The 18488-nt window shown below is 40.4% G+C and overlaps 1 protein-coding gene across 4 annotated transcripts in view; it reads left to right on the top strand.

Moving 5' to 3' along the window:
- The first annotated feature begins 3641 nt into the window (after window positions 1-3641).
- AVL9 (AVL9 cell migration associated) overlaps window positions 3642-18488 on the top strand; it is a 94791-nt gene continuing 79944 nt past the window's right edge. For 3 of the 4 annotated variants that reach the window (XR_003431942.1, XR_003431941.1, XM_027102245.1), the window contains exon 1: window positions 3643-3951. Coding sequence is in view for 1 of the 4 variants with exons in the window: in XM_027102245.1 (XP_026958046.1) it covers window positions 3652-3951 (300 nt within the window). In the remaining 3 variants the exon portion in view is untranslated. Of the gene's footprint in view, window positions 3952-18488 lie in introns of all 4 variants that reach the window. The other variant, XR_003431943.1, reaches the window with a different exon arrangement.

Genomic DNA, 18488 nt, shown 5'->3' with positions numbered 1-18488 from the left:
AGGCAGCAATTTTGTTACCGGAAAACTGGGTTTGCCTCTTGGTGGGTGTCTAGCTGAAAGACACAACCAAGCCAAAGATCCAGAGAAGGCAGGATTTCTTACTTGCAGCAAGTAAGGATAACACCAGGGATCTTTCCCAAAACAGTATCTCTCCGAACAGGAAAATTGGGGAAGTTTTAAGCTAAGGTACATGCATATTCATGAGGGGGCTTGAGCAGAAAATTCAGCACAGAATTGGGGCAAAGGTCGACAGAGTCAAAGTTTTTGTTGGTTGAAGGCAGGAGGGTCACAAAAGGTCAACATCAAACCTCAGGTTACAGTTGAGCAAAACAGCTCAAGAAAGTGCTTCAGGCTAATCTTTATCATTGAAACAGAACTGGGAGTCTTTATGACAGATGTATTATCTTTGCTATTGTTACTTCTCTTATCTGATAATATTTTTTTGTTCTTTTGTTCCATTAAGATCATTATTACTGAGACCTGTTCAAGGGCAAGCATTGTGGCCAGGTATGGTCTAAGTTCTTTAAGTTGTTTCTCATTCTATTTCATTTATATCCATCAAAAACCTCCTTAATCTTCACATGATTCTAAAGACAAAGTAATGCCAAATTTGTTGTGAAGCCCTTTTCTTTTCTTGTTTGTTTGTTTTCCTATCTGTATTCTTGTTTTATTTTCACCATACTATAGTATGAGTAGGGACCAAATTCAAGGCATTGGTTACTTGATAGAGTTTAAAATTCAGAAAAATATGCTTTAAGAAAGTCAATACTTTGTGTTCCATTACAGAAACCAAATTAACATAAGCAATATTCAATATTATTGATGAAGAATAAAGAAAGTCTCTTTATACTCTGAAAAAGTTGATAAAATTTGTTTAGAGAGTAGAGTTAATGGGGATTGCAGGAAGGGAGTGGTTTTATTTTACTGAGTACTTTCCTGAGGCAAGACAGAAAAAGAAACAATACGCAATTCCAGATGAAGAGTTTATTTTTAATGAATTTGAAAACATGTCACAGCTCTATGTCTCCAGGGTTTTTCTCCCATTAGCTCTTACTTACAGAGCAGATATAAAATAGAATTTATAATTCACCATAAAATATATATAATTAAAAGAAGCTCTTCAATGTAATGTATATTCAGAAAAGCATTTCTAATTTTTTCCCTGGAGATAAATGTCATCATAAAAATACAAGCAAAAGTTTCCTTTCAAAATAATGTTCAGAACAGAAACGGACTCACAGACTTAGAGATTAGAGAATGAACTTATGGTTGCAGGGGGGTGGGGGGGAGGGAAGGGATAGTTAGGGAGTTGATTGACATGTACACACAACTATATTTAAAAAGGATAACCAACAAGGACCTACTGTATAGCACAGGGAACTCTGCTCAATGTTATGTGGCAGCCTGGATGGGAGAGGAGTCTGGGGGAGAAAGGATACATGTATATGTATGGCTGAGTCACTTGGCTGTGCACCTGAAACTATCACAACATTGTTCATTGGCTATACTCCAATATAAAATAAAAAGTTTAAAAAAATAAAAACAAAACAAAATAATGTTCAGGAAGTATTGCATTATCTCAAATTGTTATTTCCAATCTTGTTCCTTACAATACTTTTTAAAATAAAGGAGAAATTTCTATTTTCTCCTCAATAGATATTTGTCCTTGTAGACAATATGTTGTTAATGAATTTATTTTATATTAATACAACTCATTAAAAACTAATGTAGGACTTCCCTGGTGGAGCAGTGGTTAAGAATCTGCCCGCCAATGCAGGTGACATGGGTTCAATCCCTGGTCCAGGAAGATCCCACATGCCGCGGAGCAACTAAGCCGATGTGCCACAACTACTGAGCCTGTGCTCTAGAGCACGTGTGCCACACTACTGAAGCCTGTGCTCCTAGAGCCTGGGCTCCACAACAAGAGAAGCCAGCACAATGAGAAGCCCACGCACTGCAAAGAAGAGTAGCCCCCACTCGCCACAACTAGAGAAAGCCCGCGTGCAGCAATGAAGACCCAACGCAGCCAAAAATAAATTAATTTAAAAATATTTAAAAAAAAACTACCGTAAAAGTTGTTATTCTAAATTGTTAAATGGACCAGTCTGTATATTTAGGGATGGAAAAAATTCTGGAAATCCACTTGTTTACTTTCTTTTCCAATTTTCCCTGTAACATATCTTCTTTGTTTATAGCATTATTTTAAATGACAATTTTTAAACATTTAACCAACATAATGGTTATGAATAAATGATTTAATCTTAGTTGGAGGCCCTAGGATGCAAAATGACATGGATTTTTATAAAGTTATTACTGGGTCTCCTGCACAATGAATAAACAATTGGCATTCACTGTAGATACATAGTCCTAAGATGTCCTGCCCTTACATCCTTTTGAAAAGATGTTCAATTTCACTTCAATTTTAGTTAGGCCAATTGTGGCCTAAATGTCAAGGCAGATGGAACAAAACAGTGACATATTCTGTATACAGGCAATATTATAGTTTCACACAGTTTTGAGCCAATGCCAAGACTTTTGTAATACAGAAAAGAAATAGTAGCAACATCTTGAAATTTTTCTACAGTATTTTTCTTAGCATTAAAACAGTTCAACTGAATCATAGAAAGTATATTCTAAGAAGAGTATACTGTTTTTCTCAGCCATACTTATATTAGAATGAATGTCCTTAAATTTCAAGGCCAGAAGTGGAATCAGCTGCTAAGGTTGTCTAAACTAAGGGATGTGCAACATGTAATGATAAACTTCACAGCTCGTTATTGTAATAATTGTGAATGCTATTTGAAGCAGGTACCTATCCTCAAACTGCCCTGGATAAGACTTGTTAAATCTATTAGTATTTCCATTATTCACTTTAAATTGACGTAAAATGAGATTCAATTTTTTTTAATTGAATTAGTACAAACAGTAAGGAAATAAAAAATCCTGGTGACAACAGACCCCATGTATTTTAGTACTCTGTGCTGACCAGAGTACTAAAACCAGAAAGATAGAATGAATTTTTTTTTTAAATAGCAGGACTAAAATAATAAATAAATAAATAAAATAGCAGGACTAGAAGGATCATTTTACAGGTCTCCCTGTAAATTTACTTTCAAGGATATTCTGCATCAGGCCTTAAAACACTTCCAAACTCCTACACATAATATTTAAATAAGGAAAAATAACATAGAACGAAGCAAAAGAGAAACTCTGGGTAAGCAGGTAATTTAAAGGTTGAATACACAGATATACAGCCGCACCAATATGTCTCCGTGTTATCAAAATTTAAGAGTAAAGAACAGAGAGACTGTAGGCCGGAGAGGCGAAGGAAAGGAAGTGAAAGAACTGGATACTCCGAAAGTGAAGTAAAAAAAAGGAAAGCTGAGGGACGAGATGGGAAGGGGCGGAGATTTTAAGGGGGAAGAAACGAGGACAGAGGAGGAGGAAGCGGGATAAGTTCGCACCTAGAGGGTGTGAGCGGGGGACAGGTGTGCCAGGCGACCCCACCAGGCCCCGCCCCATCCCGGCGCCCCTCCCCCTTTCCAGGCCCCGCCAGGCCCCGCCTCATCAGGTGCCTCCCAATCCTGCCCAGTCCCGCCTTACCGGCGGCTGCCGCCGCATCAGGTGACAGCCCGGAAGCAGCGGAAGCGGATGAGGGAAGCTCGGCTGCGGCCCGGGGGGGGCGGTGCAGAGCTGCAGGAGCCTCGGCCTCCTCCTCGGTCCCTGCGAGGCTCTCATGCGACGCCCTCGCTGACACCTGAAATCCACTGCTCGCCTCCTCCTGGGGGTCACGGGGTTGCTCGGCTTGCCGCCCTCGGCGGTTGCAGTCATCGTCTTGCGGGCCTGCGGCGGTCGCCCATGGAGAAAAACGGGCGCGGCGGCGATAGCGCCCCCCGTGGGCCCGTATTGCACATCGCGGTGGTCGGCTTTCATCACAAGAAGGGCTGCCAGGTGAGGAAGGGGCCTGTGCCCGCCCCCGGCCGTTCGGGCGTTCGCGCGCCGCCGGCACCCAAGCTGTTCCGCTCTGCTTAGACCTCCCTCTGGTGCCCTCGGCTTCGCCTCTGAACTTGATTCCTCTCTCCAGCTCCTCGCACTCACCCCACCTGAAGCCCACCCCCCACGCTCCCGTTTTTCTCCTGCCCCTGAAAATTGTATCTTGAGCAGCTGAGGAGCTATGTGTCGGTATGCTGGGGCTGGTAGGTATTTAGGTTCTTTGGTGGGGTGGGAGGAAGGAATCGAAGGTCGGCCCACTCTCTTCCCCATCCAGTTCTGCCTCCGCTGACTTTCTGGGTGTCCACCTATAATGGGATCCTTTAGAAAAATTCAGCACTTGGGCTGCGTTTTCGAGGTAATGAGCTCTGGGACTCCACACGAGTGAAGCACACGCGGCGCCGTGGGGAAATCAACTTCCTTTGTTTATCTGTGGAAGCCCTAGAACCCCTGTTAGGCTGGTGTACTGACTCCACCCCCCACCCTTCCCATTCGGCCTTGGTTTTGCTGTTTAGTTTTGTCCAGATCTTGCTTTTTGGTGAGAGATCGACCTCTCCAGCTCAACTGCAGTGAGAGGAACTGTATTTACCGAGCAAAGAAACGTGCAAATGTAAAGTCATTTTTAAGCTTCTTCACTGAAATGGTGAACGGGAACAATAGAACATTTGCCGTCTATGTATGGAAGGCAAGGGAACAAAGATAGAAACAGGATTATTTAATGAGAGCAAACGCTGGAAGGCAGTGATGTCATAATGTGCTAGTGAACGGTAAATTGAAATTCTTAAAGTATTAAAAATACTGATTGCTACCCACTAGGTAATGTAGCATTTTGTTTCTTGCATTTAACAGAAAATGTAACATTTTAGAAGACCTTTATTGGCAAAATTTAAGTTCGTTAGAGGATGGTAACAGAAAACTGATGGCGTGAAAAAATAGTTATGTTTGTATGTGTTTTCGTTGCCGTGTGTGGGATCTAGTTCCCGGTTTAACTTTAAAATATATCATATTCCTTGTCCCTCAGGTAAAAATGGCATAGAAAGATACCAAGGAGGAAGTGGCATTATTCAGTATGGTATTTTAAAACATTCAAAGCAGCAGCAGTAGAATATAAGTTTTTAAAATGTGGCCCTCACAGCAGAAACTAACACAACATTGTAAAGCAATTATACTCCAATAAAAATGAATTTTAAAAAATTTAAAAAACTGTTTCCCTATATTTAGAGGTATGAAAATAGATATTTGAGATAATTGTACCATGGCATGTAAACACAGTGTTCATCATCATTAGATTTTTAATACTTTAAAACTTCACATCTTTGATGTTGTCTTTTATAACTTACCTTGGATATGGGCGAAGTAACTGAAACTTGGAGGAAGTAAAATGATCTTACTGAAGTCACGCTGGAGTCAGAATTGCCTTCAGCTGAGCCCCGTGGCATTTAGGAGTCTTTTACAGTAAAGTAAGAACTGGGGCCCACTTCACAACCAAACTGAATGGAACTTTTAATGACAAAACAAGGAAATATTGGTAGGAAATAGAATAAAATCTTTTAATCGTTGCTGTCATCTAAAGTCAAGGTTAATTATTATGTGTTCTACGTGTTTTATTGGTAAAAGTAGTATAATTTATGTTTCCAGAAAGGAAAAATGATTTATGGGGAAAAAATGTAATGCTGCTTAGGCATTAAAGAGTACTGAACAACAGATTGTAAGATGAAGCAGAACTCGGGGGTGAAATAGCACCCTGGGTATGCCCTTTCTCTGGATTTGTCTGCCTTTTGGTTTCAGCATTGAAATTGATTTTTTTTTTTTTTTTGACCGTGCTGCATGGCTTGCAGGATCTTAGTTCCCCAACCAGGGTTTGAACCCAGGCCCTGACAGTGAAAGTCCTAAGCACTGGACCACCAGGGAATTCCCGGTGACTGGTTTTGTAAAATGGACGTTGTGCTGGGTGGGAGTCAGAAGACCTGGATGATGTCCTGGCTTCACGGCTCTGTGACCTCCAGCAAGTCCAAATTGCTTAATTTTTCCTGTACCTCATTTTCCTCTACCAGATTTCGTCATGAGAATTTTAGACCTGTCAGGGATCCTTAGAGGTCATCTACTCTACCTCCCTTAAATTTACAGATGAGTAAACTGAAACCCAGAAAGGTTAAGTGACTGAAACATACTTACACAGCTAGTGGTAAAAGATTTTATTCAGAAAAGCAATTGCAACATTGAAAAAGAGACCTCAGTATAGAGCTGGACTCCGAAAATAACAAGGAAAAGTGAGAATTTATAGCCAGGAAGCAGAGTGGGGGCCAGTGGATGGAAAGAAAATTAGTACCTCAGGGGTAACAGGGGTTTCTAGCTAAACCGGTCTAAGAGGATTCTTGCTAAAATTGGACAATATGGAGGTGAACCCAGAAGCCCAGAAGTCAGGGCCTAATTGAGAAGAGAGTTCAGAGGAGCCTGACTAAAGTTTGGTTAAGGAGAGCCTCTTTGTCAGCACTAACATTAAAGCCCAGATGTCCCTAGTCTTCATAACTGCATCTCTTTTAGTAGCACTTTAGGTTGTAGGCTTTTAGTAGAGTGGAAAAAATACATGCCTTATATATATATTTTTGTAATCCACAAGGTGCTTCAGGGAGACTAAGGCAATTATTTTTGAATACATACGCTTGTTGAGTGTCTGCTCACCTGGGTTGTTGATAGAATTGAAGAGAATGCAAAGGGCTCTGCCACAATTCAATGAAAGATGATTTGGCTGTGCCTGGTCTTAGTTGTGGTGCACGGGATTTTCGTTGCTGTGTGTGGGATCTAGTTCCCTGACCAGGGATTGAACCCGGGCCCCCTGTATTGGGAGCGTGGAGTCTTAACCACTGGACCACCAGGAAAGTCGCAGGGTTATTTTCTTATTGCTGGCTGAAAGCAGCTTTTGAAAATTATACTTACCTCACTTCGCGCTCGCAATGCAGAGGGCCCAGGTTCGATCCCTGGTCGGAGAGCAAGATCCCACGTGCATGCCGCAACGAAGATCCAGCGTGCTGCAACTCAGACCATTCCCAGCCTAAATAAATACATACGTACATACATACATACATAAATATTTAAAATTATAATTACATCTCATAGCAGAAAATGAAGAGCTAAGAACCTGGTTTTGCGAATCAAACAAGAATTTGTTAGAATTTGTCAAAGTCAAAATGTAGGTGATTTTTAGATAGAACTAGTGTGTATTCTGTAGCTTTTGCAAGACTCAAACACTTATAATTTTAGTAGAACTATTACTATTTCTCAGAGAAACATTTTGGCTTACTAGTAATCTGGTTTCTGTTACTCCTCTAATGGAGGTTAGCTGGAGAGATGACACTGATTTCTCGACTCTAAAGAGAGTTAAGGTTGGTGAGTTGATAATCTGAAAAAACTTTGAAACCCTCTATGGTGGTAGTCAGGTTGTGTCAGGGGTCTGCTAACATAGCCACTCCACTCAGCCAACAGAGCAAATGAATGAAAGGCTCTCACACTGAGTTGATCGATAAAATTGACACGTCAATGCAGTGAAAAACAAACTTTTGCTGGAGACATAATTTATATAAATTCATGGAAGTTCATCCAGCTGGAATAGGATGTTCAGTTAATGTATACTAGTACAGGAAAAGATGGGTAAATAGTTTGTTCATCTACATTTCTCATTTTTGGTTGCCCTACTTTCTCCCTTTTTTGTCTTAGTTTTTCTAAAATATCAAAGTGTACTAAAAATTCCAGTATATGTCGTATTAGTTCTTAAAGGATGTCCTTAACTTCTGCAAATGATTTTGGATGACCTACAACTCTTTTTTTTTTTAATTTTTATTGGAGTATAGTTGATTTACAGTGTTGTGTTAGTTTCAGGTGTACAACAGAGTGAATCAGTTATACATTTACATATATCCACTCTTTTTTAGATTCTTTTCCCATATAGGCCATTACAGAGTATTGAGTACAGTTCCCCGTGCTATACAGTAGGTCCTCTTTTTTTAATATAGTATTGTGTATATGTCAATCCCAGTCTCCCAGTCTATCCACCACCACCCCCCACTCACTGCCGCACGCTTTCCCCCCGGTAACTAAGTTTGTTTTCTACATCTGTGACTATTTCTGTTTTGTAAATAAGTTCATTTGTACCATTTTTTTAGATTCCACATATAAGTGATATCATAAGGTATTTGTCTTTGACTTACTTCACTCAGTATGACAATTTCTAGGTCCATCCATGTTGCGGCAAGTGGGAATATTTCGTTCTTTTTTATGGCTGAGTAATATTCCATTGTATATATGTGCCACATCTTCTTTATCCATTCCTCTGTTGATAGACATTTAGGTTGCTTCCATGTCCTGGCTATTGTACATAGTGCAGTGGACATTGTGGTGCATGTGTCCAACTCTGCTTTCTTAACTCTTCAAAATCCAAATATATTTGATGTTCTGTAAAGTACATGCATCAAGTCTTAGGCAGAAGGACTGTTCTAGAGACTGCCATTCTTTGTTAATCAGTAGTGTATCAGGTGTTTCAGACTTTCTAATTATGTAAGGTTTCCCTCAGGATGGATTAATCAGCTCCCTTCTCCACCATTAAGATTTTACTTCCAGGTGTAAAGGATTAAAAGTATATGGCTCATTGAATTGTAACTGACTTCAGATTGTTTTAGGTGGTTTGAGGGTGCTTTGTTAGACTGCTCTTCCAAGTACTCAAAATGCAGCAGGTCATGTTGATCACCAGTTCATTCCACACACTGAGATTATTCGTAGAGAAGATTCCCATACTTGGTTGTACTTTGTAATATTTAGATTCAAGTGAGCCGAAGTAAAACCTTTGCTTAAAAAAGTAATTCCTGGGATTTCCCTGCTGGCGCAGTGGTTAAGAATCCGCCTGCCAGTGCAGGGGACACGGGTTTGAGCCCTGGTCAAGGAAGATCCCTCATGCCACAGAGCAACTAAGCCTGTATGCCACATTTACTGAGCCTGTGCCCTAGAGCCCACATGCCACAACTACTGAACCCCGTGCTCCTAGAGCCCGTGCTCCACAACAAGAGAAGCCACCGCAATGAGAGGCCCGCACACCGCAAGGAAGAGTAACCCTCGCTCGCCACAACTAGAGAAAGCCCACACGCAGCAACGAAGACCCAACGCAGCCAAAAATAAAAAGATAAATTAATTAATTTATTTTTTTAAAAACCAATATATTTCTTTAAAAAAAAAGTAACTCCTTTCAGCAGTGTGCTGGGTTGAACATGATTATTTAGGGGAATGTACTAAATCTTTGTAGACTCTTCTGTTATAAAGGTGCTCTACAGTGCTGTGGTAAAGAGGTCGGTTTACATGGGCAAGATGAAAGCCATCTATGTTGAAGATCTTCAAACTAGGCATGTAGATGTTGATTCCTTCACTTTGTTTCCTATTTTTTTCTACCTTTGAGGCCTTCAGATGTATTTTATTTTATTTTATTTATTTATTTTTATTTATTTTTGCGGTACGCAGGCCTCTCAGTGTTGTGGCCTCTCCCGTTGCGGAGCAAAGGCTCCGGACGCGCAGGCTCAGCGGCCATGGCTCACGGGCCCAGCCGCTCCGCGGCATGTGGGATCTTCCCGGACCCGGGCACGAACCCGCGTCCCCTGCATCGGCCGGCGAACTCTCAACCACTGCGCCACCAGGGAAGCCCCAGATGTATTTTAAAGGAAAAATGCCTTCATTTAAATTAAAATGAACATCTTTATCATTTGATTATTTTTTCATTTTTATTTGGGTAATTCATGAGAATGAATTCTTCTATAGATACCATGTTAATTTCTAGTGGTCATTATTCTAGTTTATTGATCTACGTAACATTTAGAACATTTTAAGGACGCTTGGTTTATGTTAGGGTGATAGTGTCAAGCCCTGACCCATTCAGGTTTTGGTGACAGTAGGCTGGCTGACAGATACAAAGTTTATGCACCTGCTATTGATGGAATCTTGTGGTGACAATAATGAAATATTGGGGAGGTATTGTTTGTGATTCTTGTTGGAATAAGTAGGTCTTTGGAACAGAAAAAACAAATTTTTGGAGAATTAGAGGTTAGGGAAGAATAAAAGTCTGAGTGGGCTGGTTATGGGAACATCTAAGGATTTTTTTTTTTAGCTATGCGGAAAAACTCGTGAAAGAAGATTGCATTTTGTGGCCCTCCATAGCACTTTTATATTTGGGTGGAGGTTTTTTGCTGATTTTAGCCATGCTTCTTCTATGCTGAAATGATGAAAATCTCTGACTTTGCAGGGCTGCAACATTAACACTTAATAGCGGTGGAATAGTTTTCCTTTAGGCCTTGGCATCACAGCTAAACAGGGTGGGAGGTCAACCTGTGTAATGGAAATTTAGAAATTTCAGGAAGCTTCTTTTGTCCTCATAATTCTCCCCAGGTAGCTGGAAAGTGCCTAACAGTACATAAATTTCTTTTCTTTTAATTTCATTTTTTTATACAGCAGGCATAAATTTCTTTCTTTGCCTTAAGTCTTTGATCCCCAGTAAAATACATATCATGGGTAGCCTTCTCCTTGTTATCATTGTGGTGCAGATCCTTTGCTGAGCACGGATTTTGCTAGACAAGGGGAGACTGCAGAAGGGCCCTGGTCTATCATGGATGGGCACTACAAGAGAAAGATGAAGACCTACTTACCTAATAATTTTGAGAAAGACTGGTCCTATTATATTCTTTGGTTACAGTGCCATCAGAGGGAATTCCCTGGCAGTCCAGTGGTTAGGACTCCCCCTTCCACTGCAAGGGGCACGATGGTGAACTAAGATCCTGCATACCATGCAGTGCGGCCAAAAGAAAAAGATGCCACCAGGTTAAAAACTCAGTTTCTCCCTAGGGTATTTTTAGAAGATGTTATTTAAATTGATATTTCTGACAATTTTTAAAATCATATTTCAGCTGTTTTATAAAATGACTTCAAAACCATAAATTTATTTTTGGCTGCGTTGGTTCTTCATTGCTGTGCACGGGCTTTCTCTAGTTGCGGCTAGCAGGGCTACTCTTCATTGCGGTGCACGGGCTTCTCATTGTGGTGGCTTCTCTTGTTGTGGAGCACAGGCTCTAGGTGCGCGGGCTTCAGTAGTTGTGGCAAGCGGGATCAGTAGTTGTGGCTTGCTGGCTTAGTTGCTCCGCGGCACGTGGGATCTTTCTGGAGCAGGGCTCAAACCTGTGTCCCCTGCATTGGCAGGTGGATTCTTAACCACTGCACCACCAGGGAAGTCCCAAAAAATGACATTTCTTTTCAGAAGTAATATGTACTCACTGTGGTAGAAAGTCAGAAAATATAGAGAGGAAAAAAAAAAAGAAAACTAGCGCTTAAAATCCTTATCCTAGAGAAACCTGCCTTGAATATTCCTGGAGGAATATTTTTTATGAATATATATAACTTTTTCCAAAAATGTATCATACTATAAACAAATTTTAGGACCTGCCTTTTTTATGTAATATTTTACCATTAATACCTTCCATTTTGATAAGTATTGAATTATAGCATTTTTAAAGTAGCTAAATAGTATTTTGTAGAAATCTTTATTTAACTGGTCTCCTTTTTAGACACTTAGGTGGCATTCCAATTTTTTGCTATTTTGAACAGTGCAGCAAAGAACATCCTTGTGACTTTGCACCATTTTTCTAAGTGTGGAGACTAAGTCATCTTTTCTTTTCGTTCTTTTTTTTTTAACTGGGGATCTTGTTTAAATAGATTTTGTAGCAGCATATACTGAACACAGTTTAAGTTAGTCTGGATGATTCTGCCTTCATAACAAATGTCACTCGTTGTACTATGGCATTATCGGTTTATTTTAACATAGAGTGATTTGCACATGCCTCTGACTCAGCTGGGCTTTTGATAGCCAGACAGAGAGAGGGAGATGACGGAGCAGTGAGCAGTTACTTCTCAGTGTTGACCAGAAACATAATGTTGTAGTTTTCAGCTTCCCCTCCCTGCTTTCTCATATGTTGCTTCTTTTCTTCAGTGGACTGGGAGGGCACATCTACTAAATGTGTATGAAATAAAATGACTCAGTCATGGGTTTTGAAAGAAGACCTAAAGACTTCTCCTTAGTGTATTATCCAGGGCTGCATGACAGCGGGTTAGGCTGATAGATGCTTTTCTTACTTGTTCCTAGTTGGCAGTGTTCTAGGTAATTAAATTGTCAGAAGTCTGACTTCAGAATAAACTATGTTTGGGTGTCCAGTTAGATTTGAAATATGGCCCTCTGCACTTGTGTTTTCTTCATCCAACTCATCACAGGGTATGCTAGCTATATATTAATATATGAGGAAATCACTGCAGGGTTGTTAATGAAACCTGTTCCTGCCCCCATGGCTTTCACAGGTGATATTAGTAATTTGTTAGATTCTATTTTGTGGGTGTGGTGCATGCCCAGAAATTGGAATCTTTTTTGCCATGTAAAAGTTCAATATTGAAATATTAAAAATAAATTGATGTGTGGGATTTCCCTGGTGGCGCAGTGGTTAAGAATCCATCTGCCAACGCAGGGGACACGGGTTCGAGCCCTGGTCCGGGGAGATCCCACATGCTGCAGAGCGACTAAGCCCGTGAGCCACAACTACTGAAGCCCACTCGCCTAGAGCCCGTGCTCCACAGCAAGAGAAGCCACCACAATGAGAAGACCGTGCATCACAACGAAGAGTAGCCCCCGCTCACCACAACTAGAGAAAGCCTGCGTGCAGCAATGAAGACCCAACGCAGCCAAAAATAAATACATTAAAAATAAATTGATGGGGCTTCCCTGGTGGTGCAGGGGTTGAGAGTCCGTCTGCCGATGCAGGGGACACGGGTTCGTGCCCCGGTCCGGGAATATCCCACATGCTGCGGAGCGGCTAGGCCCATGAGCCATGGCCGCTGAGCCTGCGCGTCCAGAGCCCATGCTCCGCAACGGGAGAGGCCACAACAGTGAGAGGCCCGAGTACCGCAATAAATAAATAGATAGATAGATAGATAGATGTGTAAAAGATTGCTAGGGTATAGTTCATTAAAACAAATTGATTCTTTTTGGGTGTGCTGGGTCTTAGTTGTGGCATGTGGACTCCTTAGTTGCAGCATGCGAACTCTTAGTTGCGGCATGCGTGTGGGATCTAGTTCCCCGACCAGGGATCAAACCTGGGCCCCCTGTATTGGGAACCCACTGGACCACCAGGGAAGTCCCTAAAACAAATTGATTTAAATCATTTGTTAGGAAGTCTCTAATTTTTTTTTCCTGCAAGAAAATAATTTTTGTAGCTTTGATAATCATCTTTGTATATATTCTCAATAGCCTAGGGATAAATAATGTTCTGTTTATATCATCTCATCCAGAAGACCAGTCTTCATCATTCCACCCTATGTTTTTTATAAATCCTCTTCCTAGCTCTCCTGTATTAGAGGAACTTTATATACAGTATTCCTAATATCCCTTTGTAATTTCAGCTCTGCCAACTTTGTAAGAGACTAATGAGGAAGAGTGCCATTTCTTTTCTAGTATTGAATCGTCAAGAAATTTGTGAGGGAAAATATAGCTCAGAGAAGATGTGTCTTCTACGTCCAAAGTTTCATTTAAATTGAAAAACATCATGACAGAGCCTTGGTGCCTAAAATGTTTTGACTGTTAAGAAAACAAGTACCCTGTGCTTCTGATAAAGGAGGTAAAATCCCTGAGGTACTTAGGAAGGGAGCGGAGAGGTGGAGCAGTTGCTTCAGAATTTCAGGAAGCCCTCTCCTTCCCTTAGTAAGCCCTGTTGTAGCCATATCTGTGGGGTCCAAGAATGTGTTTAATTTGTATGCTGTTTAGCATTGTGGCTTTTATGGTTCTCTTGACAGTGGAGTGGATTGTTAGTGAGCAAAGGATATTTTTGAAGTACCCAAAGTCCACACCAGGACACTATGTTAATTGTTTTGTTTTTGTAGTTTTTCATTGTTGTGTTTTCAGTCTTTTGCTTCTGAAGACAAAGTAGATGGAATCTGATTAGAGCACCCCAGTTTGACTTGTGAACTGTGGAAAGGGGTTGTAATTTTTACCATTCCTGGAGGATAAACATACGTCACAGGACTTACCTAGTTGCGCAGTGGTTGGGAGTCCACCTGCCAATGCAGGGGACACGGGTTCAAGCCCTAGTCCGGGAAGATCCCACATGCCGCAGAGCAACTAAGCCCAAGAGCCACAACTACTGAAGTCCACGCACCGAGAGCCCGTGCTCTGCAACAAGAGAAGCCACCACACTGAGAAGCCTGCATACCACAACAAAGAGTAGCCCCTGCTCTCCACAACTAGAGGAAGCCGAGGCACAGCAACGAAGACCCAAAGCAGCCAAAAATTAAAAAAAAAAAAAAAAATATATATATATATATATATATATATGTGTGTCACCATTTCTTACATAGTTCATTTAGCATTAAGAAAAATTGCCTTTTATTCCTTGTGATTAGAGCATCTCTATTCCGCTTTCCCTTCTTAGCAATCATTCATTGTCTTCTTTTTCCCTCCTCTTATCTTCTTTTGTAGTTATGTAAATTATTACTACTAATTGAGATCAAAATAGATTTTACCATATGAGTGTTGGTTGACATAAAAAGAGAGCTACTTAGGGCTTCCCTGGTGGCACAGTGGTTGAGAGTCCGCCTGCCGATGTAGGAGACACGGGTTCGTGCCCCGGTCCTGGAAGATCCCACATGCCGCCGAGCGGCTGGGCCCGTGAGCCGTGGCGCTGAGCCTGCGCGTCCGGAGCCTGTGCTCCGCAACGGGAGAGGCCACAACAGTGAGAGGCCCGCGTACCGCGAAAAAAAAAAGAGAGAGAGCTACTTAAAATTTGTGTGAGTTAATCATAGGGGAACATTTGATGTATCTGTTATATATTATCTGTGCTAATGCCCTCCCAGATACCATCTTTGCTCCCCAAATTTAACTTAGATTTGGGGCTGTGAAAATAGTAACCTTACTGGATGATCATCATTCTAAATGTTGCTTATCTCTGAAGGTTTACTTTGGGTTTTGTCAGTGATTTTTCATGTATACCGAGGGCTACCCTGTACAGTATGCAGACCCTGCACAGCACAGCCGCAGGGAGAGCCCTTCTTGTAAACTGCAGTGTTGGTGGTTTCCCTTAGAGTTGGACAGTGAGGCAGCCTACTATACCTACCTTTACTTTCTGTGGTACTGCTTAGTTTTATTGGCATTATTGTTTAAATTGCGTTTTGATTCAACTGAGTATTATGTAAGACTCTCAGGTAACCTCCAAGAGAATTCCTCTTAAACCTATGTGCCGTGAATTGTGTGTCTGTCTGGATTATTTTGGACGTATTGAAAAGGGGCATATAGAATGTTGAGTCTGTATTCAAAATATGAAGAATGTACAACTTAAGGTTTATAAATCCCATTAATTGGGAGGTAACAGATTCATTGTTATTTTGTTTTTCCCCACACACTGACCGGATATCCTACAATTCAGTTCTATTCTACGCTACGTGTCTACCCCTCAGGTTCTAAAATTTCCTAGAACAACTCGTAAAACTCAGGAAAACACTGCTTACCTTTACTGGTTTATCAAAGGCTACTACTCTGGAATAGCCAAATGGAAGAGATTCATAGGACAAAAAGTATGTGGGAAGGGATATGCAACTTCCATGCCGTCCCTGGGCACAGCATCCTCCCAGCACCTCAGTGTCTTTACCAACTGGGAAGCTCTCTGAACCTCATCATCTGGGGATTTTATGGAGGTTTTATTACATAAGCATAACGTATTAAATCATTAGCCATTGGTGATTGAACGCAATCTCTAGCCCCTCTCCCCTCCCCAGAGGTTTAGGGGTGGCGCTGAAAGTTCCTAGCTTCAAATCAAGGCTTGATGGTTCTGGTGACCAGGCCCCATCCTGGAGCCATTTAGCCCTTGCCCACCGAGAGTCCCCTCATTAGCATGAACCTAGGTATGGTTGAAAGCATCTTATTATGAATAACAAAGGCTGCTCCTATCTCTTAGGAAATTCCAAGGGTTTTAGGAGCTTTGGGTCAGGACCAGGGACAAAGACCGAATAAAAATCTATTTTTTTTTTTTATTACATCACATTTAACTGTACCGAATAGCTTATAATAATTTAAAAAAACTTAAAATGTTCAACAATAAAGGATTGATTAAATAATGAAACAACACCATATAGCCATAGAAATTGCTGTATGTGTGTAGACGCAAAAAGGAGTTTGTGTGGACTATTGTAAATTTGATTAGCAAGTTTAGCAGTCTCCAAATGCAAGGATTTGTTTGTAGCAAATAAACTAGCAGAAGAATTCTAGAAAGTTGCCAACACAATATAGGCAGTGTACAATTTATGAAAAGGTTGTGTCCCAAAATTTAGCTGTTTGAAATTCTGAATACATTTTCCTGAAGAATCAATGTTACAAGTATTCTGGATGCAAGTCAGTCTAAAGCCGCCTTATTTTACCCAACGGAATTCTTCAAACATATGTAGTATCTACACTTATATTTATAACAATTTTATGAGTTGATTGCATTTTAAGTTCAAACTAGAGTCACTCAAAACAGATCTTCCTTTAACAGAATCAGGATCATATATTGAACATAACATAGCATCAGATATTAGACTCTGGCCTTTGGTAATTTGATAACTAAACCTTCCGAAAAGGAAATAGATCTCTCCATGTCCCTTTGCCTCCAAAAGGATAGGATGGAAATACTTCCTTCAGAAGTTAGGAACTGCTTGTGGTTATCATTTGCTTTTTTTAAAATTATTCTAAAAGCAGTCATTTAGGGACTTCCCTGGCAGTCCAGTGGTTAAGATTTCTCAGGGACTGCGGGTTGGCTCCATTCCTGGTCCGAGCTAAGATCCCACATGCCTCATGGCCAAAAAACCAAAACATAAAACAGAAGCAATATTGTAACAAATTCAATAAAGACTTTAAAAATTGTCCACGTCAAAAAAAATTTTTTTTTTTAAGCAATCATTTAGGGACTTCCCTGGTGGCACAGTGGTTAAGAATCCACCTGCCAATGCAGGGGACACAGGTTCGATTCCTGGTCTGGGAAGATCCCACATGCTGCAGAGCAACTAAGCCACCACAACTACTGAAGCCCGTGCACGGCAAGGAAGAGTAGCCTCTGCTCACCACAGCTAGAGAAAGCCCGCGCACAGCAACGAAGACCCAGCACAGCCAAAAGTAAATTAATTAATTTTTAAAAAGCAGTCATTTAAAAATAAATACCAATTTACTTAAAAGTAAATGATAATATCTTCAACTTATTGTCAAATGGTTTAGAAAGTATTTGTATACACGTGCAACACAAAGCACATATGGCAAAAAAATTAGTTTGTGAATATAGATGAAAGTTACAAGATTTTTGAATTCTAAATTTTCTGTAAGTTTGAAATTAAAAAAAAAAGATGGAAAAAATTAACAGGAATATTCCTTTAGCTCTAATCCCCAACTCTTTTCACCTCTCCAGAGATAAAAACCTCTATTAAAGGTTTTTTCAAGCATGTTTTTTAATCCATTTACAAAGATGTATAATTGTTAGCATAAATGGAATCACAGTATAAGTAGGATTATACTATATTTACTGATATCCTGCTTGCTTCTTAAATTTAACAGTATGTATTAATTTTCTATTGCTTCTGTTACCACAAACAACACACTTAAAACAACACAAATTTATTAGCGTTCTGGAAGTCAGAAATGGGTTTCACTAGGCTAAAATCAGGGTGTTGGCAGCTCTGCGTTTCTTCAGGATGCTCTAAGGGAGAATCAGTTTTCTTGCCTTTTCCAGCTTCTAGAGGTCGCCTGCATTCCTTAGCTCATGGTCCCTTCGTCCATCTTCAAAGCATCTTGAAGCATAGCATCTTCAAATATCTCTGACTCTGTCTCTTCTGCCTCTCTCTTATAAGGACCCTTGTGATTACATTGGGACCGCCTGGATAATCCCCATCTGGAGATAATCTTATGTGCAATGTCCTTTTGCATTGTAAGGTAACATTGACCGATTCTAGGGATTAGGAGATGGACACGTCTGGAGGGCTCTTATTTTACCAACTATATAGTATACCATACCTATCTTGCTTTATCAATATATTATAAATCTACGATTCTTTTACAGCTGGATAGAACTGATGTAAAATTTATTTGACCAATCTTCTGATGAATATTTAGGTTTCCGATTTTTATGCTTCAATAAGTCATGTTTCTGTGAGTATTTTTGTACTTATCTGTGTGAATATCTGTGTATTCGTGGGATAAATTTCTAAAACTGAAATTTCTGAGTCAGTGTATTGTTGATTTGATAATACTGCCAAGTAGTCATCCAAACTGCTGTACCAATTTACAGTCCCACAGCCGAGCCCCATACTCTTGTCAACACAAAATATGAATAATCTTTTTCATGTTTTTAAATATATGAGTAAAAACTTTATTGTTTCAAATTGCATTTCCCTGTTTAAATAAGAGATTGAGGGACTTC

Source organism: Aethalodelphis obliquidens, unplaced genomic scaffold (assembly GCF_003676395.1).
Source record: "Aethalodelphis obliquidens isolate GAN/ISIS:26980383/991018 unplaced genomic scaffold, ASM367639v1 scaffold5, whole genome shotgun sequence".
Lineage (NCBI taxonomy): Eukaryota > Metazoa > Chordata > Mammalia > Artiodactyla > Delphinidae > Aethalodelphis > Aethalodelphis obliquidens.
The sequence above is the reverse complement of the archived record's forward strand: the minus strand, read 5'-3'. Positions and strand labels throughout refer to the sequence as shown.